Raw genomic sequence first — 26394 nt, 5'->3', positions numbered from 1 at the left:
TCAAGAAGTGGCAGAGAGATATTTCAAGATTTGTCTGGCGGGGCAAGAAGCCTAGAATAAAATTTAAAATATTAACGGATGCAAAGGAAAGAGGTGGATTTGCCCTGCCAGACTTTAAACTTTATTATGAATCAGCAGCTTTCTGCTGGTTGAAAGAATGGCTACTTCTTGAAAACACAGACATTTTGGATTTGGAAGGTTTTAACAACGTATTTGGATGGCGTGCATATCTGTGGTATGATAAGGTCAAAGCGCATAAAGCATTTAAAAACCATATTGTTAGGAAAGCATTGTTCAATGTTTGGATAAGATACAAGGATCTATTGGAAAATAAAACCCCAAGGTGGCTGTCACCAATGGAAGCGAAAGCTCAGAAAAAGCTCAATATGGAGGCTAAATGGCCGAAATATTGGGAAATTTTGGAACAAGATGGAGATAGACTAAAACTGCAGAGTTTTGAGAAACTAAAGTATAAAGTGTGAGACTGGCTTCATTATTATCAGATAATGGAGGCATATAATTTGGACAAGAAAATTGGCTTCCAGGTGGAAAAATCAAAATTAGAAACAGAACTGTTAGAACCCAAAACTAAGAATTTGTCAAGGATGTATAACTTGCTGTTGAAATGGAATACTCAGGATGAAACGGTGAAATCTGTTATGATTAAATGGGCACAAGATGTTGGACACAATATTATGTTTGCTGACTGGGAACAGTTATGGACCACAGGTATGAAGTTTACGGCATGTAATGCCTTAAGAGAGAATATTATGAAAATGATATACAGGTGGTACATGACCCCAGTCAAGCTAGCAAAAATCTACCATTTGCCCGATAATAAATGTTGGAAATGTAAAGAAACTGAAGGTACATTCTTTCACCTTTGGTGGACGTGCCCAAGGATTAAGGCTTTCTGGAAGACGATATATAATGAATTGAAAAAGGTATTTAAATATACCTTCTTGAAGAAACCAGAGGCCTTTCTCCTGGGCCTAGTTGACCAATCGGTGTTAAAGAAGGATAGAACTTTCTTTATGTACAGTGGTACCCCGCTAGACGAATGCCCCGCTAAACGAAAAACGCGCAAGACGAAAGGGCTTTCCGATATTTTTCCCGCTTCGCAAGACGAAGTTTTCTATGGGGCTTACTCGCAAAACGAATTTTTTCCCATGGTCTCCCTTTTTTTTGCCTTTTCTGAAAGGCGCTAAGCTCCTTATCTGTAAATTGCCGCTTATTCGCTAATCCGCTAATCCGCTAAAAGCCGCTAAGCCGCTTATCTGTCAGTTACCGCTTATCAGCTGATCAGCTGATAAGCGGTACTCCGCAAGACGAAAATCCCTGCAAGACGAAGGCACCCGCAGAACGGATTATTTTTGTCTTGCGGGGCACCACTGTACGCTACAACAGCAGCAAGAATACTTATTGCAAAATATTGGAAGACACAAGATTTACCCACTCTGGAAGAATGGCAGATGAAGGTGATGGATTACATGGAGTTGGCGGAAATGACTGGCAGGATCCGAGATCAGGGAGAAGCGTCAGTGGAAGAAGACTGGAAGAAATTTAAAGACTATCTACAGAGACATTGTAAAATTAATGAATCTTAGAATGATGTTGGATTGAAATTAAGTGGTTTCTAGCTGTAATGGTATAAAAGAATATGAAAAAATGGTGTTTTTTTTATAAGTAAAAATTCAAGGTTATAATAATTTAAGATTAAAGATCTGGGTAGAAGAAAGAGGGAAAGAAACTGCTGAGCTAATAAATTGAACTGGAATACAAAAAAGGAAAGTACGAGGAGGTCCGAGAAACAAGTAAACGAAAAATAATGTGATGAAAAGATTGATTGTTTTTAACAACTTTTATTTTGTATTTTTTCTTTTTTCTTTTTCTATTTTGTAATGTAAAAATCTTAATAAAAATTTTATAAAAAACAAAAAAACAAAATAGGCTCGTTAACCCCATGGAAGGTACTCCCTGGTATTTATTTTTTGCTTAACTTCCTAGTTTTCAAACGACTGGAGATTTTGACAGGTTTTTCTGGGCACTTGGGATCAGAAGAAAGTAATTGAAGACAACTGGGGTTGAGACATTCCATCCCAAATTTGCCAGACAGAAGACGACGACGACAGGTGGGTGTCGCGCACCCCTAATATAAATCCTGGCAACACCCATGGCGTTCTTTTTGTGCTCCCGCCACCCAGTTCATCATTGCAAACAGTTCATCATTATCACACCTTCTTTTCCGTCTTGTGTTGTTTGGCACTGGTTGTGAGGCAGGTGGCACGGATTCTGCCTGGCACCTGGAATTAATTGCAACTGAGGGTGAGCTACACGCATGACTCTGCCTTTATCAGTGAGCATGACGCAGCAAAAAGTTCCCATAAATGTTTTGACTGCCTCGTTCAAGCGCATGGCTGGGGTCCAGGAAGCAGCGGGGCGTGCCTGCAAGCATATATGTATGTATGCTCAGCAGTTCATTAGCGCTTCTTATTTGTCTTTGAACCGCCCTGTCGCCATATCGCCGCTTCTGAAATCACCCCAAGCTTAAGACGTGAGCCAAAGTGTTGGGGGCTGAAAGGAGGGAGCCTGCCGTTCAAGAAATGCAAGACGGAAAGCCCCGCTGGGCGTCTGGGGATGAGAACATTTGAGATCTACACCGTGTGACCCAACTCGCTGATACGAGCTCAACGTTTTCAGATGTGCTGGGCTGCGGGATGTGACAGAGAACAGGAGAGGCGATTGGTCAATTGGCTGCTGAGGTCACAGCAGCCCTTGACACTACATGAAAGTTAGGTTCTTATTTTTTTTAATAAAAAAATATTTACTGCATTTTTCGCTCCATAAGACGCACCTGATCATAAGATGAACCTAGTTTTTAGAGGAGGAAAACAAGAAAAAAAAATTCTGAATGTAACAGTGGATATATGATTTTTGTTGTTCATTCTGTGGCCCCAGACATGATATGTGATTTGATGGTAAGTTTGCGGTAGCCCAATGCAAAAATCCTGAGAATCCATGTGGATCCGTGCTTTGTGACCACATTTTTGCGCCACTGCGGCCCCACAAAACAATGGATGCGTGGTTTTTTTGGTGCAGGCTGTAGTCATGGACATGCTATGTGATCTGATGGTGAATTTGGGGTGACCCAGTGCAAAAATCCTGAGGATCCATGGGCTTTTAGCCTCCTTTATCGATAGAGTCCCTAATCTCGCTCCTGATCACTTGCCGATCAGCCGCTTCCTTTCAACACCCACTTCCCTCTTTCTAAAAAAAGAGAGCATGATCTGCTTTTCACCTCTGGGCAATTCGGCTCCAGGGACCATGCATTCGCTCCATAAGACGCACAGACATTTTCCCTTACTTTTTAGGAGGAAAAAAGTGCGTCTTATGGAGCGAATAATACGGTATATGCCACAATTCGTTAAAAAAAAATCAGCGTGCATAAACCCTGCAATAAAAATTATGTAAAAAGTTATATAGTGGAGGACGAAGGCAGAATTGATGCCCAGGGGGAATTTCTGAAAGGCAGTGCTTTGTCCTGGATCTTAGACATATAAAAGCTCAACAATTTGGAGGTTTCCTAAAAGAAGCTCCAGTTGTGCAATATACACCTTCCTCAACACACCTTAACTGGATTCTGACCCGTCACCTACCTTCCCTGGAAGGGACTCGCATACCTTTCTGATATGCTGGTCCCTTCTGCTTTTTGTTAAAACGCTTTATAAATTTCTCCAAAACATGCACTCAATTTCCACAGGAATGCCTGCAGCTTACTCTGTCATGAAAACATTCTCCAATAAAAAGTTACAGGATTTCAAGCTGGAGGTTACAGGAAATGCAACGACTGGAACCGAAGCAGTTATGTCCTCTCCAAAACTTTTGTAGGTGCAAACAGAATTGTGTATAACCGCCTCAGTATTCTCATAAGCACGGATAATCATAGGTAAAGGTAAAGGGACCCCTGACCATTAGGTCCAGTCGTGGCCGACTCTGGGGTTGCGGCACTCATCTCGCTTTATTGGCTTTTATACAGCTTCTGGGTCATGTGGCCAGCAGGACTAAGCCGCTTCTGGCGAACCAGAGAAGCGCACGGAAACGCCGTTTACTTTTATATATATATATAATATTTATTAAAGTTTTAAAAGTTACAAAAGGAAAAAGTAAAAACACCATACCAAGCAAAAACAAAACAACACATCACAGTAATGAAAAAAGAAAAAAAGAGAAAAAGAAAAAAAACAGAAAAATAAAATCCTTTAAAAAAAAACCAAAACACAGCGAATCTTCCCATAACTTATCTTTCATTTACTTGTTTCCTTGACCTCCTCACACCTCCCTTTTTTGTATTCTAGTTCGGTTAACTATTTCAGCAAATCCTTTCCATCTTTTCCAATTTTTGTCCTGTAATTTATCTTAATATAATGTAACTTTACTTTCCCTCCTTTCACCAATTAACAGTCTATTTTTTCTTAAACCTTTATAACATTTCTGCTAAAACCACATAACTTCATTCCAACATCCTTCTAACATTCATTGATTTTACAATGTTTCTGTAAATAGTATTTGAATTTCTTCCAATCTTCCTCCACCGACTCTTCTCCTTGGTCTCGGATTCTGCCAGTCATTTCCGCCAGTTCCATGTAGTCCATCACCTTCATCTGCCATTCTTCCCGGGTGGGTAGATCTTGTGTCTTCCAGTACTTTGCAATAAGTATTCTTGCTGCTGTTGTAGCATACATAAAGAAAATTCTATCCTTCTTTGGCACCAATTGGGGAAACGCCGTTTACCTTCCCGCCAGAGTGGTACCTATTTATCTACTTGCACTTGACGTGCTTTCGAACTGCTAGGTTGGCAGGAGCAGGGACCGAGCAACGGGAGCTCACCCCGTCGTGGGGATTCGAACCGCCGACCTTCTGATCGACAAATCCTAGGCTCTGTGGTTTAACCCACAGCGCCATAAGCATTATTAAAAAGGATGTCTGGCAGGGGCCTTAAACCAATTTGAAACCTCTCCCTGGGGATTGTAGCCTCACTACGAATTCCAATAATTTTTGGTGAAGACCACCTTCCTCAGGTTTGTTGGTCGTGATAACACAGTTGAACTTATCGTCAAGTTGGTTTAAAAGCAGTAATGTACAGTATTGTAGATGCAGGCAGAGCCCCTAGTTAAATGGCGTGTGGTAAAATACGAATGTGACCTCTTGTGGCAGAAAGTGGTAGTTACCAAATAAAGAGCGAACCATTCATTTTTTGGCCAGGAAGGATGAGTAATTTCAGATCTCACTGCAGAACCGGCCATTCTTGGGTCCCCAGATGTTGTTGGACTACAACTCCCATCATCCCTGACCCAAAGGTTCTGCCAGCTAGGGATGATGGGAGTTGTAGTCCAACAGCCTCTTGAGAAAGGCTGCTGTAGACTGTGGGTATTTTAACACATTTTCACCATTCAGTAATGAGGAAGGATGAGAAACAAATTGTGCTTGGGTTCAAACCTTATACATTCAAAAAAATCCATTAGCCTTTGGGTCCTGTTGACACTTTTAAAGAAGACGGAACGTTAAAATATGGTTACCAGATTTTTTTCAATGAATCCGGGGACACTTTTTTTCTTTGAAGCTGAGTAGCAACAGGGAGTCAGGAGTGGGGATGGTGAGGCAGAAGACCCTGGGCCCAAGCACGCATATTGTATAAAGGTGCAAAGCCCTTCTTTCGCACCCTGTGAAACATAAATGCACAGTTTTTAAAAAACTGGGCAATGGCGCGCCGCACACCCTTGACTCCTGAGCCTCCCCTGATCTCCTGCCCCCTTCCCCCTTCGTTTTGACTGATCCGGGGAGGCTCAGGAGTTGCGGCCGGCCGTTGCCCAATTTTTAAAAAACTCTGCACATTTATGTTTCACAGGGTGCAAAAGAAGGGCTTTGCTCCTTGCCTGGCAGAGAAACCATGCGCCTTGCACCCCTCCTGGGCAACGGCCACCCACCCGCAACTCCTGAGCCTCCCCCGATCTGTCAAAACAAAGGGGGGAGGAGGCAGGAAATCTGTACCCCTGGATGCCCCCGGTTCCCCCTCGGCAGTGGCAGTGACAACGAGCAGCTCCTGAAGCCAGCCAGAGCCAAGTGCGCTACCAGGCTGGCTGCGGGCTGCTGAGGCTGCCGCTGCCACATTTCCCGGGGACAGATTTGCAAATCTGGGGACTGTCCCCGGGAACCGGGGATGTCTGGTAACCCTACGTTAAAATCCAAGTAGGCGGTAGGAAGGAAGCACCATATTTTTCGCTCCATAAGACGCACCTGACCGTAAGACGCACCTAGTTTTTAGAGGAGGAAAAAAAATATTCTGAACGAAACAGTGGATGTATGATTTTTGTGGTTAAAGCTGTGACCACAGACATGTGATCTGATGGTGAATTTGGGGTGACCCAGTGCAAAAATCCTGAGGATCCATGTGGATCCGTGCTTTGTAACCACGTTTTTGCACCATTGCGGCCCCATGCAATTGTGGGTGCGTGATTTTTTTGGTGCAGGATGTAGCCATGGACATGCTATGTGAACTGATGGTGAATTTTGGGTGACCCAATGTAAAAATTCTGAGGATCCATGGGCTTTTACCTCCCCTCTCCTAGGCAGCCTCCGCTAGCCTCCCTTATCTCTCTTCCGATCCCATCGATCAGCTGTTTCCTTTCAACATTCCCTTCCCTCTTGTTTGCCTTAGTTTCTTTTCCTTGAGCAGTTTTTTTGCTCCTCCTTTTCTTCTAATTTCTCTCCTCATTGCTTTAGTCTTCCTGTTTTCCCCCTTTGCAAGTGTGCTGTCTTTACCTCCCCCTCCCAGGCAGCCTCCTTTATCTCTAGCGTCCCTTATCTCCCTCCTGATCACTTGCCGATCAGCTGCTTCCTTTCAACACCCACTTCCCTCTTTCAAAAAAAAAAAGCACGATCTGCTTTTTGCCCCTGGACAATTCGGCTCCAGGGACTACGTATTCGCTCCATAAGACGCACAGACATTTCCCCTTACTTTTTAGGAAGAAAAAAGTGCATCTTATGGAGCGAAAAATACGGTAGTTTACGAGGGCAAAGCTAATGCCCGGATCCAGAGCCACAATAGCTGTGTGCACTGGAGGTAGGATGTCTCTGAATATCATTTCCTGGGGAGCACATGTGGGGAGAAGGCCTTTTTATTTATTTTTGCCAGAGGTCCTTCTAGTCTAGCATCCCTGTTCTCACTCTGGGTAGCCAGATGCCTCAATGGGAAGCAGGACCTGAGCGCAGCAGGGCTCTCCCCACCAGAAATTCCCCGAAACTGGTATTCAGAAACATTTCTGCCTCCAGCATCAAAGTCACTAGGTATTGGTAGCCTTCTTCTCCACGAATTTGTCCAAGACTTTTAAAAAACCATTGATACATCCAGCAGGGACCACATGCCACAGTTCAGCTATTCGTTTATTTATTTCGTAAGATTTATACACTGATTGGTTGTGAAAGAAAACTCTCCAAGTGCTGTGTGGAGAAGAACTTTCATTCATCTGCCCTGAATCTTTCCACATTCAGCTTCATCGAATGGCCCCAAGGCCTAGTGTGATGATCTATCACGTACAGAATAAATCATGTGAGCAAGACTACAGTTTGCAATAGAGAGAGGCAGACCGACCAATAAACACCCAGGACAGTCTGGTATCATTAAAAGCATCAGGTAATACATCTGTTCCAGAGATTCTCATAATCTACCCACTGAGCTATGGATGATTCCTTCAGCCTTCAGGAAGTGGGAGTTACATGTTGGAAAACTTCCCCTCCCACTCTCCCCAGACTCCCTATACATAGAGAAAGCTGATCATAAGCCTTACTGCTAATGTACTAGTTTTCTATGTGCATATTTTTTTTTATCGTTGTGTGGGAGCGTCCTAAGGTGCCACACCCCGGCTTACTGCCTGAAGTGGTACAGTCCAGGAAAAGCTGTACAGTCGTACCTCGGGTTACAGGTGCTTCAGGTTGCGTTTTTTCAGGTTATGGACCCGCCAAAACCCGGAAGTACCGGAACAGGTTACTTCCGGGTTTCGGCGGTCGCGCATGCGCAGAAGTGCTAAATTGCACTTTGCACATGCGCAGAAGCGCCAAATCGCAACCTGCGTGTGTGCAGACGCACCACTGCAGGTTGCGAACGCTGCAGGCTGCGAACATGCATCCTGCACGGATCATGTTCGCAACCTGAGCGTCCACTGTACTGTTTGGTTCCACAGACTATAAACTTGCTCCCTGTCTGCAACAACATGGAAATCTGGTTAGAGGCCCCACCAAGATCAATTTTCATATGTGGAACATAGAAAGGACAAAGGGTCAACATTAAGGATCCAACTGCTCTCTGCCCTGCTGGGAGCCTTCCTCAGATCCAGATATCGGAGGTGCAGTCTCCTCCTGGGTAGCGGATCTCGTGGGCGAGCGCAGGGCCTTCCGGCTCTTTCCCAAAATCCACGAGGAAATTTTTATTCACTTTCAAGCCGCCTTTCTTGGTGTCCACGTCGATTTGTAACATGACAGAGCCTTCCCTGAAGTGAAGAGGAGGGGAAACGGGAGTGGAGAAAACATGTTGTGAAGGAAGGCAGAAATAAGGCCATAATCATTTATTTTTGAGGACAAAAGGGAAGAGTCCAGTAGCAGAATCAGGCCAGTGGCCCATCTGGTCCAGAACCCAGCTATCTTTCTTTGCAGGTAGAGAAAGACCAGGCAGGTAATTTTCTGGTACACCAAACGCAGAAGCTTGCTGATGTATTAACCCGGCTGAATTTGGTTGATGCAAACCCAGCAGACACACCGATGGTGACAGGTTACCAGGTAGATGGTACTGCTGAAGCATTTTCTGACACCACACTGTACAGATGCATTCCAGGCAAACTGAATTTCATTGCTAGATGTTCAAGACCTGACATTGCTGTAAGCACTAACCTGCTTAGCAGACATGCTAACAATCCTACTGTTCAGGATTGGAAAGCTGGACCAGATGCCTCAGTGGGAACCCGCAAACAGGATTCAAGCACAGAAGCCCTCTCTTCTCATCTGCGGTTTCCAGCAACTGAGATTCAGAAGCATCCCTGGATTCCAGGGATAAGTTCATCTTAGGTTGGGTAGTTCGCAAGTCTCTGTGGCTTTGTTTATGTTTTGTATTTTTCTCAGAAGGTTGATAAAGTATGTATAATTATTGTTCTGTGTATATTAATCGCCAACGTGTTGCCTGAGTCGCACTGCTTCCATCAGCAACACAGGTTGCATTTTTCTAGCATTAATCCTTTTTTAAAGGCATCCATGGCCTTAATGGAGCCAGTTCCATAGTTTAACTGGGCGCTGTGTGAAGAAGATGCTTTGAGCAGAGGGCCAGAGGCTCTCCAGGGTTTTAGGGAGGGGTCTTTATTGACCCAACGTGGAGTTTGAACCTGGGGCCTTCTGCATGCAAAGCAGGTGTCCGGCCACTGGGCTACAGCCCTGACTTTTAAAATATATCCAGGTGAAAGGCGAAAGGAAGTTGAGTGGTGGGGGAGTGGTGCAGGAAAAACAACTTACTCCTTAACTTAAAGAAAACAAAAGAGATTATTGTGGACTTTAGGAAATGTAAATTGAATATTCAGCCACTTATTATTGAGGGGAAGTGCGTGGAATAGTGCGCAGGATAGTGCGCACCCCGGAAATGATCTCTTTCAGCTTCTGCCTTGTGGAAGAAGGTACAGGGTTATAAAGACTAGGACCAGCCGCCTGAGAAACAGTTTCTATCCAAATGCGATTTTGGTTTTTAACGCAGTATAAGGAGTCTGTATGGGAGTATATTGTATTTAATTACGGGGTATCAGAGTTTTTAGGGGGCTAACCAGGTTGGGATAGCTGGGATAGCAGGCTTGTTGGTTTCTGAATGTCTTATGTAGGTTTTTTCAATTTTGTTGTTCTGTATGGGACAATGACAATAAAGATTATCGTATTGTATCGTCTTACTTGACCATGTCTGGGTAGAACTGCTTGTCCCAGCCGCTGTAGAGGGAAGTACTGACATACAGTCGCTTGCCGTCCAAGCTTAGCTGGATCATTTGAGGTCCGCCTTGAACCCTCTTTCCCTGAAAAAAACCAGATATGTTAACACACTCCAGAGGATCGTGTGCTGCTTGGCGTACGTGGAAGGACAATTTGGAGCAAGAGGAAAGAGTGAAGCAGGGATGCAGGACATCTGTGCCCTTCCAGATTTTAAGAAGGTAAGAAGAACCTTCTGGACCAGGCCAATAGCCCGTCTAGTCCAGCTGCTTCCTGTGGCAGGGAGTTTAACAATGTGCTGTTTTGTTGGACTCCCCTCAGCCCAAACAAACCAGCATGGTCAAGGGTTAGGGACAATGATGGTTGGAGTTTTAATCCAGCAAACATCTGATGGGCTACAGGACTCCTCCCAAACCCTGGGATAAAGCATTTGGGGTTTTTTTTTGTTTAGAGGCAAGGCAAGCCTAGGGGAGAAATGGGAAGAACAGGGTGGAGGACCTGATGCTCAAGGGATGCTAATTTCATGCTGGTAGTGACAAGGGCAAAAACAGAAGGGGAGGAAGGAAGGAAGGAAGGAAGGAGGGAGGGAGTGTTTCTTGAGTGCCTTGGGTTAAAGGCATGATATAAAATGTGATAAACAATTAATAAATAGGGGGGAATGTGGTGGTCCTCATGCACCTTGATGATAAAGGGCTCTGGCTGGCAGTCCAGCTCTTGGTCCTCAACCACAGTGACTGGCCCGCCTTTGACGATGTTGCCTCCAACAAAAACCTGCAAGGAAATATACCAGACTCAGGACAGGACAGAATCATGCTTGCAAAGTCGCCAGCTTCCTGGGGCAAACAGCGCAGCCAGCAATCTCCCTACTGTATTGGCCATCTGGCAAGATGGTGTAAATTAAAAAAAATCTGGCTGGTTAGTTGCTAGCTGGTTTTCCTTCCTAGGTATGTGTGACCTCTGCATCTGATTAGAGGTAAGATATTGACTACTGCAAAGGGGTCTACCTTGGGCTGCCCCTTGGAGACAGTTCACCTTTTTGGTTAGTGCAAATTGCAGCCGCCGGCAATGGGCATTCAGAAGCACATTGCCTCCCAAAGGGAAAGTAGAACATTATAGTCAGCATGGCTGATAGCCACTGATAGCCTTACCTACAAATTTGTCTAATCTTCCTTAAAGCCATCACTACATTGTGGGAGCAAACTCTATAGTTTTAACTATGTGCTGTGTGGCAAGGTTCTTCCTTTTAATATGTTTTTTGATTGATATACAGTGATACCTTGGGTTACGTTACCTTCGGGTAATGTAAAATTGAGTTATGAACGCAGCAAATCCGGAAGTGTATACTTCTGGGTTTTGCTGTGTGCGCATGTGCAGAAGCGTACAGAAGCATGTGTGCAGAAGCACATGCACAGAAGCGCTCTATCACACTGCTCACGTGCGCAGAAACGGCGCCTCCAGATACGGACTTTGGGGGCTAAGTATGGACCCCCGGAACAAATTACAGTATTTTTCGTTCTATAAGACGCACCAGACCACAAGACGCGCCTAGTTTTTGGAGGAGGAAAACAAGAAAAAAAGTATTCTGAATTTCAGAAGCCAGAACAGCAAGAGGGGTCGCTGCGCAGCGAAAGCAGCGATCCCTCTTGCTGTTCTGGCTTCTGGGATAGCTGCGCAGCCTGCATTCGCTCCATAACACACACACACACATTTCCCCTTACTTTTTAGGAGGAAAAAAAGTGAGTCTTATAGAGCAAAAAATACGGTAAGTTCTTATCCAGAGGGTCCACTGTATGTATTTGCTGACTGATGCTGATAAATGGAGCATGATGTTAAACACATGCATATATTGGTGACTTTGCCAGGTATTAATTATCACTTTATCTACAGTTTACACTTCCTTTTTCATACACCAGTGGAAGCCTGGATATTTAACAAACAAACAAATTTAAATGTTTATTTTGCTTTGCAGATAATACAATTTATAAATAAACAACAAAGAATTCCTCCCCCACCCTCCTTGCCAGTATGTATCAGCACAATCAAACAAAATAGTTTATTAACTTTGGATTCAATTTCAAAAACGAGTATCTGTCTATAGTCTACCACGTGTTGCTGGCGGTTGAAAGCCTTTTTCTTTTGTGTATATGTAACAAAGTCAAACAATTTTTTCTTGAAATTGTTCATTCTCTTATTGGTAAATTATTATTAGTAAATACCTTATTGGTAAATATATATATATATATATATATTAAAATAATTATTATTCGCTCTGATCATTCACTCAAAGCCAGCTTTTACCTGTCCCACCAGTTTGGGCTGCTGGGTGTTGGTGATGTCATACTGACGGATGTCTCCATGAAGCCAGTCGCTAAAATACAGAAATTTGTCATCCAGGGAGATGAGGATGTCTGTGATAAGACCTTAAGGAGAATATTGGAGAGTAATAAAAGAAGCCACAGCGTTAAACTCTTGTGAGTCACCTGTTTGTGTGTATGGGGGGAGCAGAGAGAGAGAGAGAGAAATATACGAAGTGCTGCAAAGATATCACACATCTCTAATATTTTATTCTCTCCAGTGAACTTACTCTCTTTTGGGGGGGCGGGGAGATGTAGTTTTCGTTTTGTTTTGTTCTCTTTAAAGAAATACTTTGCTTTTTGGTAAATTTGTTGTTTTTTTTTAATATTTTTATTAAGCAATTTCAACATAAGAAATTATCAAATCATATAATCACATACATTATTTCCCCCCCTTCCATCCCTCGCTCCCCCCCAACCAGGGACTTCCCTCAGCTCCTGTCTCTGATTTCTCTGCACATATTATTCTCTGCATGTTATAAAATTATACGTATCCTTGCCTTGTCTATCTATCATGTTATCAACCAATAAATTTGTGTAGGTTTCTTCAAAACCTGACAAGGAGTCCAGTTCATTTTGTTGTCTTTTTAAATAAGTTGTAAAATTATTTAAAATTTGTAAAAAGTTCCCATTCTTCCTTAAAGTCGCAATTGTCCTTGTCCTGCAGTTTGTATGTCCATATATCCAGTTCTGCATAACTCACCCATTTTTCTTGCCACTGTTCTTTCGTTGGGACGAACTTACTCTCTTAAGCTGCCCTGAACTTCTTGCCTCTAGGGGCCTGGTAGGTGGGTTGGGGAAGCTGCTCAAAATGACAAGATAAATCCTACTTGTGGTCCAAATCTGAAACCACGCTGGACTGACCTGGCATGTCAGGAAGAACCCAGCCGTCCACCTTCTTGCTGGGCACCTGGATCACTTGCTTGGCCGCCCAGGTCCCATTCTGCAGAAAGAGCAATCACAGTGGAGATTAATCACTGCCATTGTCGCGCTCAGCACAGATGGATATATTCTTAATATTGCAGGACGGATGGCGGCTAACGGATTGAGGTTGAATCCTGACAAGGCAGAAGTACTGTTCTTGGGGGGACAGGAGGCGGGCAGGTGTGGAGGACTCCCTGGTGCATAATGGGGTAACTGTGCCCCTGAAGGACCAGGTGCGCAGCCTGGGAGTCATTCTGGACTCACAGCTATCCATGGAGGTGCAGGTCAGTTCTGTGTCCAGGGCGGCTGTTTACCAGCTCCATTTGGTACGCAGGATGAGACCCTACCTGCCTGCGGACTGTCTTGCCAGAGTGGTGCACGCTCTGTTTATCTCCCGCTTGGACTCCTGCCATGCGCTCTACGTGGGGCTACCTTTGAAGGTGACCCGGAAACTACAACTAATCCAGAATGCGGCAGCCAGACTGGGGACTGGGAGCAGCTGCTGAAACCACATAACGCCGGTCTTGAAAGACCTCCATTGGCTCCCAGTACGTTTCTGAGCACAATTCAAAGTGTTGGTGCTGACCTGTAAAGCCCTAAACGGCCTCCTTGTTAGGAGATGCTCAGGCCTTGGGGAAAGGGTTTGACCATTAAGCCACTCTGAGACCTGGAGCTCTTTGAGGGGAATTGAAGTGTGTCTCCTAACTCTCAGCACCCTGAGCAAACTACAGTTCCCATGATTCTTGGTGGAGGAGGGAAGTAGCTACTGTTAAAATAGTATAATGTTGCTTTAAATGTATGCTGAGAATGTGACCACACTCTGCGAGGGGGCAAAAAGACTTAAGGAAGATCAAAGTCTACTAGCTGATCCCTTGGACTGATTTGCAATATGCCAGCAATTGTTCAATAATTGTTTAACGCCAGCAAAAAATTGGGATCCCACCCTCCTAGGTGAAGGTAAAGGGACCCCTGACCATGAGGTCCAGTCATGACCGACTCTGGGGTTGTGGCGCTCATCTCGCTTTACTGGCTGAGGGAGCCGGCGTTTGTCTGCAGACAGTTTTTCCAGGTCATCTGGCCAGCATGACTAAGCTGCTTCTGGCGAACCAGAGCAGCGCACGGAAACGTCGTTTACCTTCCCGCCAGAGTGGTACCTATTTATATATTTGCACTCTGACGTGCTTTCGAACTGCTAGGTTGGCAGGAGCAGGGACCGAGCAACGGGAGCTCACCCCGTCGTGGGGATTCGAACCGCTGACCTTCTGATCAGCAAGTCCTAGGCTCTGTGGTTTAACCCACAGCGCCACCCGCATCCCCCCACCCTCCTACCCTATTTCTAAATCAGGCTGCTGGGAGGGGAAGAGTGTTTTTTTGGGGGGGTCCAGGCATGGACTTTTGTGTGACAACTGCTGAAAAGAAATTCTGGTGCTGAGCATGTGCTCAGAGGCATCTTGTTATTTTATTCTTAGAGAATGGGTGCTTCCAGGCCAGCTGTTGGAATAATCCACTTATGATCCCCACCCCACCCCACTCCAGCCACTATTTTGCATCTGGTTCCAGTCAGTGGATCTCAGGGGTAAAAAAAAAAAGGGGGGGTGAGGAATGCTCAAAGCAGGCCCTGCAAACCTGAAGTGTGCCTGGCTCTGTTACAAGGCATGCCAAACATTATTAGTCCCATTTTACAGATGGAAGGGCTGAGGCAGCAGGAGAGAGCGAGTGCAGGGCAGAGGCGAAATCTCTGAACGCTGAGACTTCCTCCGTCACCACTGTCTCTTGGCCACTCCACAACGCACTGCAGAATAAACAGCTCTTGTGCCGTATCACAGCCGCCTATCTTATGTAGACAAGAGAAAGCTTAATGGCTTGAACCGCCGCACAATCGTATGTACACAGCTCGACATATGCGGAGGTGACATGAGACCTGAGCAAACAGCCATTACAATGGGAGCGGCGGCTCAATGAACCACCTCGGGTAAGCCAGGCGGGTTAATGATTGCGCTGTCCCATTATGCCAAAGATCAATAATTCACTCACTGAGATGCAAAGGCGATAACTGCGCATACTGGGGTGGGGAGGGAACGGCTTGCAGATCTGGGCCTCCGTCAGACAACCGTTGGGATCGCAGAGCCTCCTGCTCACCGCCTGACAACACCTGTTTGACTCCATCGCCAGTTGGACTGGCGCCTATTCCTGCCGACACAGATCCGGTGCACTGTTGGCTTTTTACATGTTCAGAGGGAATCGGACTGTCAGCAATTTGTCCCACCGTGCTTTGCTGCAAGAAGGGATCTTTTGCACCAAGTTGGGGGCTGGGGAGATCCCTTTTGGATGCCCCCATTGGTAAAACTTAATTTCACCTGCAAATACTTCCCTTTGCCCACCGTCACAAACTGCACAGGAGGTGTGTGTGTGCATCCTCAGTCCAGTATACCTGAAGGAGCATCTCCACCCCCATTGTTCTGCCCGGACACTGAGGTCCAGCGTCGAGGGCCTTCTGGCGGTTCCCTCATTGCAAGAACTGAAGTCACAGGGAACCAGGCAGAGGGCCTTCTTGGTAGTGGCACCCGCCCTGTGGAACGCCCTCCCACCAGATGTCAAAAAGAAGAACTACCAGACTTTTAGAAGACACCTGAAGGCAGCCCTGTATAGGGAAGCTTTTAATGTTTAATAAAGGTAAAGGGGACCCCTGACCCTTAGGTCCAGTCGTGGCCGACTCTGGGGTTGCGGCGCTCATCTCACTTTATTGGCCGAGGGAGCCGGCATCCAGCTTCCGGGTCATGTGGCCAGCAGGACTAAGCCGCTTCTGGCGAACCAGAGCAGCGCACGGAAACGCCGTTTATCTTCCCGCCGGAGCGGTGCCTATTTATCTACTTGCACTTTGATGTGCTTTAGAACTGCTCGGTTGGCAGGAGCAGGGATCGAGCAACGGGAGCTCACCCCGTCGCAGGGATTCAAACCGCTGACCTTCTGATCGGCAAATCCTCAGCTCTGTGGTTTAACCCACAGCGCCACCCGCGTCCCTTTTAATGTTTAATAGGTTATTGTATTTTAGCGTTCTGTTGGAAGCCGCCCAGAGTGGCTGGGGAAACCCAGCCAGATGGGCGGGGAATAAATTATTATTATCCTCATCCCCTCCAATGCTGGCTCCCTTGGACGAAACACCCTCCGTGAGTTCCCCTCCTCGCCACCGCCAGCAGCAGCTCCTCTTCCTCCTCATCACTGCTGACCTGCTTACTTGACAGGCAGAGAAGGAATGAGGAAGCAGAGAGGGGTATCACTGTTCTTTCTGTTCACCACCACCAATGTCTGCCCCACAACAAGAGGTGGGTGAACAAGCAGGCAGGTTGCAACAGTAGAGAGGAAGAGAAGGTCTGCAGTGGGGGCCGGGCTGTTGTTAATGCGGCCCCTGTTAGGGTGCAGAGCCTCAACAGATGCCCTACCATAGGGACCCTTGCCACATCCCTTTGCAATGTCGTCTATTTTATGGTCTCTAACCACATACACTCAAATACAGTGGATGCTCGGGTTGCGAACATGATCCATGCGGGATGCACGTTCACAACCCGCGTCTGTGTGTCTGCACACACGCAGGTTGCGACTCGGCGCTTCTGCACATGCGCAAAGCGCAATTTAGCACTTCTGCGCATGCACAGCCGCCGAAACCCGGAAGTAACCTGTTCCGGTACTTCCAGGTTTCGGCAGTCTGCAACCTGAAAAAAACACAACCTGAAGAAGAAGAGAAGAAGAGGAGTTTGGATTTGATATCCCGCTTTATCACTACCCGAAGGAGTCTCAAAGCGGCTAACAATCTCCTTTCCCTTCCTCCCCCACAACAAACACTCTGTGAGGTGAGTGAGGCTGAGACTTCAGAGAAGTGTGACTGGCCCAATGTCACCCAGCAGCTGCATGTGGAGGAGCGGAGAAGCGAACCCGGTTCACCAGATTACGAGTCCACCGCTCTTAACCACTACACCACACTGGCTCTCACTGAAGCGGCTGTAACCCGAGGTATGGCTGTACACCAATAAATATTTTGCAAAAGAGAACGGCCCAACAGAGTACGCTCCCCAAGGCCATATCCAACTAGGCACCTGTCAATTTCGGATTCTGTTTTTCTCCCCTTCCCCCATCTTAAGTTCAGTTCTCCACATTCCCACATCAGTTTGGATTTTTTTTTTTAAGTCCTCGTGAAAACTCACCAGCACTTTAGTGCAAATTTCTCCCAAACACATTTTTGTATGAAATTTCACCTACCATCCACAATTTTGCAAATCGATTTCCCCTGCTATTAAGTATTTTTGTGTGCTACCTTTCTGAACACATGCATTTTTATGTACACTTTCCCCCAGTATATGCATTTTTGTACGTGATACTTGGTTGGAGAACCGCACTGCAAAATTTGGAAAAGGGCAAATTTCAATGGAAGGCTGTGTTTCAGTCCATCCATTGTTTCAGAAAGTGCAAACTGAGTGAGTTGGCCTTCCGGCGTGAACTGAATTTAAATTTCTCCCCCAAGTCTACAAAGAAATGCTCTTTTCTAATTGGAGGTGCCTGGGAGGATCTTATGCCAGCGAGCCATACCCTGTCCTCAAGTATTACTAAAAACTTTACTCCTTTTTATTACCGCGGTCTTGTGGAAACGATGAATCGCACTGGTGAGGGCGCAGCCGATGAACCCTTCTGCCGCGTCGGGGTTGTGGAGAAAGCGGATTTCAAGAGGGATGGAATTCTTCCCCACGTCGATCGACTGGATGAGTTCATGGGTGGTCCAGTCCCACACATTAATGTTGCTACCATAGCAGCCTTCAAAGATGAAGTGGTTGTGGAGAAGGTAGAGTAAATAAAGAGCAGAAAAGTAAAGCTTACGGAGAGGTCACTTTTTCGATTTCCCCCAGCATTGGTGTGTGAGGAGAGCTGTGTGATAGGAATTTTATGGTCTTAGATATACGGTAATGTTCATAACCGCACATACATAGATCAGCACAGGAAGACCAACCTGGAACCATTTTGATTCCTAAACTGACCAAATGTTTTCTCTGCAAGGTCAAAGTGGAAAAGCCTCCCCATTGTCTTTTCCTTCGCAAATCCTGTCTTAAGCGTATGTCTGTGTTTGAATAAGGTGTGAGCCTGTGACCTGGCTCAGGAACGAAGTATTTATCACTACAAAAGAATGGCCAGGCTACCCAGGAAAATCCAATCAAGTAACCTGCCAGACAGGAGATAAACAGGGACAGGAGAAAAACAACATGCAAATGTTCTGTTTTAGACAGGTTTTTTTTTTTGTGAAGGTGTGATGTATCTGAGGGGTGGTCTTAGGTTACACCCCTTCTGTGATGTATGTATGATGTTTCTGCGAGTGGTCTTGATCTAGAGGATGGGAATTTCAAAACTCTTTATAAGCCCTTGCACAGCATTTTTGGGGGTCTTCCTCCTTTCCTGCGTGTGAGGGGAGCACCCTGTTGCAACAGATCAATAAAAATCAGGCTTACTAGCTGCTTTGCTTCTCAATAGTCTCTGGTTGGCCTCTGTTATTTTCTCCTACCAATAGGGAACCTATGTAAGGACTCTATATGGGCTCTTGGCTACCCCATAAGGGAAAAGGGCAATTTTTGTTTACAACAGCTGCCTGTGAAAGACATTCTTTTGTGCACAAAATCCCTCCCATCTAACAATGTAAGAAGAGTTTTGCTGGATCAGGGCGATGGCCCAACTAGTCTAGCATCCTGTTTTCACAGTGGTCAATCGGATGCTCTTGACAGAAGCCCACAAGCAAGACCTGAGGACAATGGCCATTCTCCCCACTTGCAATTCCCAGCAAGTGCCATTCAGAATATAGCCTTATTGTCCTCCGTGGATGTTATGTACTGAGTTGAATAGGATCCAAACTGCAGCAGTCTGATTGGTCCTAGAACAATAGGATCCAAAAGGCAGCAGTCTGATTGGTCCTAGAACAATAGGATTCAGAATGCAGCAGTCTGATTGGTCCTAGAACAATGCAGCAGTATGATTGGTTGGCAGGAACCACCCAATCATGCTCCAGATAGAAGTGAATCCACAGCCTGATTGGCTTACAGTAGAATTCCGGAATTAGCCAATCATGTGCAGCCCATTGTGTAAATAATGTATATAAAGCAGATACTTTGAGGGGACTTTCATTCATTCCTCCTCACCACTATGAGCTGAATAAAGAGCATGAAATCACTTCGTGACTCTGAGTATATTTCAGTGGATTTGTCTAAACCTTTTGCAAAGCCATCCTAGCTGGCAGCCATTGCTACTTCTCACAGGGAGCAAATTCCATCATTTCAACTATGCACTGTGTGAAGAAATCCTTCCTTTCGCTACTCTCAATTCTTCAGCGTTCCGCTCCTCATAATTTCATAGAGGAATGCTGCATTGCGAAACAGCACAACAAACAATGCAAGCAACACGAAGACCAGTATACTAGATAGCACTGTAATTCTTATTGCATAATACACATGATTTAGTACAACAAAAACAAAATGTGTACACTTGTAAATTCTCTAATATATTTGAAATCAAAAGAACACACGTCTGTCAATCTTTGAAAGTCCGTAGAAGTATAAGTCACTTACTACTTCGGCGCCATGAACGCCTAAAAATGTTTTACCGCTTAGCCCACAGGATAGCATCTATTACTTTGTTTCAACCATAGACATATTATACTTCTACGGACCTTCAAAGATGCACTATTTCTGGGTTAGCGGAGTCTGTAACCTGAAGCGTATGTAACCTGAGGTACCACTGTAATTTGTTCCGGAGGTCCGTTCTTAACCTGAAACTGTTCTGAACCTGAAGCACCACTTTAGCTAATGGGGCCTCCTGCTGTCGCCGCGCTGCTGGGGCACGATTTCTGTTCTCATCCTGAAGCAAAGTTCTTAACCTGAAACACTATTTCTGGGTTAGCGGAGTCTGTAACCTGAAGCGTATGTAACCTGAAGCGTATGTAACCCGAGGTATCACTGTATTACAATTATTATTCCCCCCAGCCACCCTTTGCTTCAATAGTGCTTATGTGCAGAAGGACGCACTCACCTTTTTCCAGATCAGCTGGATTAAACCCATTTGCCAGGCACTTGGGCACTCCCCACTCTGTGCTCATCAGGACGTTATGCCTCGGCTGGTACCAGAAATCGTAGCCCAGCTTAGGGACCTTGGACCCTTTTTCCCAGTTTCCCTTCACCTCAAACGTCTCCCCATCCAGCAGCACGAAACCACCTGACATTACAAATAAAAACAACAAAAACCATTAGGAATGTCGTAGGAACACAGGGAATTGAACCTGAGGCTTTCTCCATGCAAGGGAGATGCTCTGCCAATAAGCTACAATCGTTGCCATCAACAAGATGCATTATTCTAAATCCCAAAAGGTATTTGATACAGCCCAGCTGGTGTGCGTGCGTGTTGCAAAAAGACTTGTAGGTTTGAAGGTAAACATGCACCATCCACTACTCAGTGGTCTGAAGTTCACGCTGCCCTTTCTACATTTGAAGGTAGATTATAATGGTTTGGTTGGCCATCCGTCTGTCAATGGAGGAGTGTGTCTTTTGGAGTGAAGTCAAACTGTTGGAAGGTTGTAGAAACCAATGTAGGATAGACATGTTTTGTTGCAGATGAAGGCGCCCGGTGTGTGTGTGTGTGTGTGTGTGTGTGTGTGTGTGTGTGTACGTACACACACACACACACACACACACAGTGGTACCTTGGTTTACGAACTTAATCCATTCTGGAAGTCCGTTCTTAAACCAAAACCATTCTTAAACTGAGGCACACTTTCCCTAATGAGGCCTCCCGCCGCTGGTGCCCTTCCAGCATTCGGATTCTGTTCTTAGACTAAGGTAAAGTTCTCAAACCAAGACACTATTTCCGGTTTTGCGGAGTTTGTAAATCAAATTGTTCTTAAACCGGACTATTCTTAAACCAAGGTACCACTGTATATAATGTGTGTGTGTGTGTGTTTGTGTGTGTATAGTTTAAGTCAGAATTGATGGATTTTTTTTAATATTAATGTGAGCTGATGCTGTTCCTTTCTTTTCTTTCTTTTTGTTATATTTGTATTAAATAAATAAATAAAAACCTCTCCTAGAGAGTATGCGTGCAAATTGCTGTATCTTGGTTGTGTAACTTTGCCCTAAGCAAGATAAAGAGACTAACAAATTTAACAAATAAATAAATAAGGAGCTGGCCCACAAGAATCCTAACATTTCAGTTTCCCAATTATCTCTGCTTCCTTCCACCCCCCCTGCCCTAGCCTTTTTCTTTTTTTTTTAAAGTTAAGTTTGTAGTCCTTATGATTGCAGAGACACAGTCTAGAATTGTGAGTCGTGCCTGTTGAAACCCAACAAGCAGATGAATACACCCAGGAGCTTGGTGGCAGGGGGAAACTGCTCCAGAGTCATCAATATTGGAATAAATTATGCAAAATAAAAGGCAGGGTGCAAATCTGCATTTAATAAACTGCATGTGGAAGAACAGAAATTTTCTCCGTTCAGAATTTGGACTGGGACTCGCTCTTGTTAACCCAGCCCAGACCACCTCCTTTGCTTGCCCAGCCCCCAAAAACACCTTTTCCATTGCCGGACGGGTCTCCCATGGTGCTGATCATGATTTCGCCACTGCCCAAGCAGTGGGTGGTATGAGGATTAGCCAGGTTGCACTTCCAGTACATCTCAACGGGCTCAACAGCCTAAGGGAAAAGGTGGCACAGAGAAAGGGAAGGTTAGTGCGGTGTTAAAAATTTCTCCTCTGTGTGCTTTTTAAGTTTCTGGCTCTTATGATTCCAAGGGTACAGGACCGACAGAAATTGTGTGAATCGTGCCTTCTTCTGCACAGAGAAAGTAACGCTAGTGCAATATACTCAGAGTTGCAAAGTGATTTCATGCTCTTTATTCAGCTCATAGTGGTGAGGAGGAATGAATGAAAGTCCCCTCAAAGTATCTGCTTTATATACATTATTTACACAATGGGCTGCACATGATTGGCTAATTCCAGAATTCTACTGTAAGCCAATCAGGTTGTGGATTCACTTCTATCTGGAGCATGATTGGGTGGTTCCTGCCAACCAATCATACTGCTGCATTGTTCTAGGACCAATCAGACTGCTGCATTCTGAATCCTATTGTTCTAGGACCAATCAGACTGCTGCAGTTTGGATCCTATTCAACTCAGCACATAACAGCTAGTGTCCTGAAAACGTTCTATGTGTGTGTTCCTCACTCCCTAACCGTTCTCCATCAATGAAAGAGAAGAGAAACTGCCATAAAGGGAATATTTTTAGCATACATTTCTCCTATGATACTCTTTAAATGCCATTTCCTCTTAACGTATTAACCTTTGCAAGCAATTTCTCCTAATATAATGCATTCCTGTGCGCTGTTTTATCTAATATATGAATTTTTAGGCACACCTTCACTTAACATTTGCATTCTTGTACGCATTGTTGGAGAACTGCGTCCCAAAGTTCAGAGAAGTGTGTGAATTTTGGAGGGTGGTGGCATTTCGGTTCATGCATTGGACTTAGAAAGTTAGAACCGTTTGGCTCGCATTAAAATGCAAAACTAAACGGATTTGATCCCCCATCCATAAAGGTAAAGGTAAAGGGACCCCTGACCATTAGGTCCAGTCATGGCCGACTCTGGGGTTGCGGCGCTCATCTCGCTTTACTGGCTGAGGGAGCCGGCGTTTGTCCACAGACAGCAGGACTAAGCCACTTCTGGCGAACCAGAGCAGCGCACGGAAACGCCGTTTACCTTCCCGCCGGAGCGGTACCTATTTATCTACTTGTACTTTGAGGTGCTTTCGAACTGCTAGGTTGGCAGGAGCAGGGACTGAGCAACGGGAGCTCACCCCGTCACGGGGATTTGAACCACCGACCTTCTGATCGGCAAGTCCTAGGCTCTGTGGTTTAACCCACAGCCCCACCCGCGTCCCTCCCCCATCCATAGTGCTAACATTATTACCTATTTTGTGAGGGACTGGTTCTGCTGCAAAAAACCCTCAATGCTGATGGCCTTGTAAATACTACAGTGAAGACTCACTGCAAGCCACTCTGTTAGGGCTTCTGATTCATTGAGCAACACAGGAACTTGCAAAAGGGAGGGCGTGGTTTCTGGTGAGCCCCAGAAAAGCCTGTACCTTATGGAGGCGTGGAGTTCGAGGGTCAGTGCCTGTATCAACCACATAAATCCTGGAAGAGATCAAGCTGGGAAGGATGAGCCTGTTTCGCTTCTTGGTCGTGTCCCCAAAACAGCTGCTGCAAGAGTTCCACCCAGTGTGGTGGAGTTCATCGTTGACATTTGGCATGGGCAGGCGATGGATGACCTATGAAATTAATAATAATAATAAGTGAGAGCTGGACCATAAAGAAGGCTGATCGCTGAAGAATTGATGCTTTTGAATTCTGGTGCTGGAGGAGACTCTTGAGAGTCCCATGGGCTGCAAGAAGATCAAACCTCTCCATTCTGAAGGAAATCAGCCCTGAGTGCGCACTGGAAGGACAGATCCTGAAGCTGAGGCTCCAAGACTTTGGCCACCTCATGAGAAGAGAAGACTCCCTGGAAAAGACCCTGATGTTGGGAAAGATGGAGGGCGAAAGGAGAAGGGGACGACAGAGGACGAGATGGTTGGACAGTGTTCTCGAAGCTACCAGCATGAGTTTGACCAAACTGCGGGAGGCAGTGGAAGACAGGAGGGCATGGCGTACTCTGGTCCAGAGAGTTACGAAGAGCCGGACACGACTAAACGACTAAACAACAACAACAACAATCCCAACATGTTGATCTTTAATCTGTCAATGCTTAATTTTAATTATCTTTTACATGTTTTTAATTACCGTATTTTTCACCCTATAGAACGCACCGGCCCATAGGACGCACCTAGATTTTTTGGGGGGGGGATAAAGGGAAAAAAATTATTCCCCCCCCAGGCATAGGGCTGGGGCGGGGGAAGTCCGAGCTTCCCCCACCCCAACCCCTAGAACAGGCAGCTCTCTGCAAGCCTTGGAGGCCAGTGCGAAGTCGCGCCGGGCTCCCACAGCTTGCGGAGAGCTGTGCAAAGCCCACTCTGGGAGCATGCGGGGCTGGGGGAGGGGGAAGCCCGAGCTTCCCCCATCCCCAGCCCCACAACGGGTCCCAGAGCGATCCCGAAGCTGTGCGCTGTCCCCTGAGCTTGCAGGGCTGGCGGCGGGGAGAAGCACGCGTCTCCCCGCTGTCAGCCTCCAAACCACATCGGGTTTGTGGGGCTGGTGGTGGGGCTCTCCAGGCTTAAGCGAAAGCCTGCATTCGCCCCATAGGACGCACACACATTTCCCCTTCATTTTTGGAGGGGGAAAAGTGCGTCCTATAGGGCGAAAAATACGGCATTTGCTCTTAACTGATTTTGTTGATATTCACAACATTTCTTATAGACTGCTTAGAGGCGTAAACAATTTTGTTAAATAAAAATAGATCTCAGGTGTAAAGAGGTGTGCCTTTGGCGTACGGTGAAAGCTGTACAATGAAGATTTTGAGGCCTCTCTGCAGAAAGGGAGCCACCACCATTTAGGCGCTGCTGCGAAGAATGCCCTCTCTTGGGCTGCTATTCCCTATACTTCTGAGGGTGGCAGAACAAGAGGGTCTCCTCTGTCGATCTTAACACCTGAGAGTGTCTGTAGGGAAGAGGGGGAGGTGGTCTCTCAGATATCTGGACGCTTAGTTGTTTAGAACTTTAAACACAACTGCATTTGCAAATGGGTAAAATTGATGGTAACTGCAGCCAGACAGGTTATAGCGAGTAACTGGGAAAATGCAGAAGAGCTAGGGGTGAACCAATGGAGGAAAAAACTGAATAATATTATAATTTTAGAATACCTAACTGTGAAGATACATAGAATGAAAGGGTTTAAGGTCAGTGAGAAGGAGGATGGGTTTGAGAAGATACGGAATCATTTGAGTAGGTTTGAACAGCTTGGGGCAGTTAAAATGTTAAAAGTTAAATAAACCTTGTGGAAGGAGGAGTGTTAAGGTATATAGAAGTGTACATATGGTTAATTTGAATATATTATTATTGAATATGTATATTATTGAATATTGTATACCCAATATATCAGCCGCCTGCGGGGGGTTTCACTGTTTGTGTTTTGGTGATTGGTAATTTTTTTAAAAAAAATTAAAAAAGATCTTTAAACACAACTATCACTCTGAGGTTCCCCCACCCGCACCCCTCTCATACACCGACGTGGCAACTTGCAACATTTATTTACAATTTAAGGTTTTTGAAAATATACCATAAAATAAAATTAACAAGCTTTGACAAGATATCTTGCTGGACCAGATCAACTGCCCCACAAAGTGTGCGGCTAAGTATACAAAAGCCAACAAAAGATTTAGCAATCTGAACCGCTTGAGAATGAACGGGAAAGTGTTTGGAAAAACCACCACACCCCCACTTTTGTTCTGCAAGAATGCACTCTCCAGTTTTAAAGCGAGCAGCTGTCACAAATGACCTCTGCAACAGCCTGAATGAGGCGGATTGCAATGTTTGCACTTTTAAAAGTGTTTTTAGGGTGGGGTTTTGCTATGGGGATGTGTCAGGGTGTCTTTTGGTTTTCTTTTACGAGATACGACTTAGAATTATCCTTGGAAAGCAAACAGGACTTCTCACACAATTGTGGAGCAATAATGTAACCCTGAAGATATCGGCGCATGCCAAGCATTCTTGCGTGACCAGCCTTCGCACACTGAAAGATACTTACTTGGCAATAGGTTGGAGATTTGGGGTCCACATCCACCGTGGCCAGATAGTCTGGTTTCTTTATTCCGGTGTTCCTGTAGATGCAGGGCAGGTATACAATCTCTTCCCGGGGGCCTGTCCAAAAGCAAAAAACCTTGTATGAGCCACCGGGAGTGGGGGAACAGGGAAGCAAACACACTGGTGAAATAAACAAATTAAGGCCTTATGTATATAATAAACGTTCATAAATGTACCAGGCAAACACGTACATAGATATATAGGCCACATGTCTGAAGCTGCACAGGAGAGCAGCCATGGAGCCATTTTGACTCCCAAACTGACCAAATGATTTCTCTGCAAGGTCAAGGAAAATGGAAAA

The 26394-nt window shown here is 45.4% G+C and overlaps 1 protein-coding gene across 1 annotated transcript in view; it reads right to left on the bottom strand.

Annotated features, from left to right (window-relative positions):
• Positions 1 to 7422: 7422 nt before the first annotated feature.
• The window catches only part of LOC128404106 (methanethiol oxidase-like), a 30032-nt gene continuing 11060 nt past the window's right edge, over positions 7423 to 26394 (bottom strand). The window contains exons 3-12 of the mRNA XM_053369428.1: positions 26038 to 26150; positions 23442 to 23627; positions 21873 to 21993; positions 20343 to 20525; positions 17911 to 18089; positions 13227 to 13305; positions 12307 to 12428; positions 10687 to 10779; positions 9976 to 10094; positions 7423 to 8543 (exon numbers count right to left, since the gene is read on the bottom strand). Of these exons, the coding sequence (XP_053225403.1) occupies positions 8381 to 8543; positions 9976 to 10094; positions 10687 to 10779; positions 12307 to 12428; positions 13227 to 13305; positions 17911 to 18089; positions 20343 to 20525; positions 21873 to 21993; positions 23442 to 23627; positions 26038 to 26150 (1358 nt within the window). The 3' untranslated portion in view covers positions 7423 to 8380. The remainder of the gene's footprint in view (positions 8544 to 9975; positions 10095 to 10686; positions 10780 to 12306; positions 12429 to 13226; positions 13306 to 17910; positions 18090 to 20342; positions 20526 to 21872; positions 21994 to 23441; positions 23628 to 26037; positions 26151 to 26394) is intronic.

This window comes from Podarcis raffonei, chromosome 16, assembly GCF_027172205.1.
Source record: "Podarcis raffonei isolate rPodRaf1 chromosome 16, rPodRaf1.pri, whole genome shotgun sequence".
Classification (NCBI taxonomy): Eukaryota; Metazoa; Chordata; class Lepidosauria; order Squamata; family Lacertidae; genus Podarcis; species Podarcis raffonei.
Note: the sequence above shows the minus strand (reverse complement) of the source record. Positions and strands in the feature narration are given on the sequence as shown.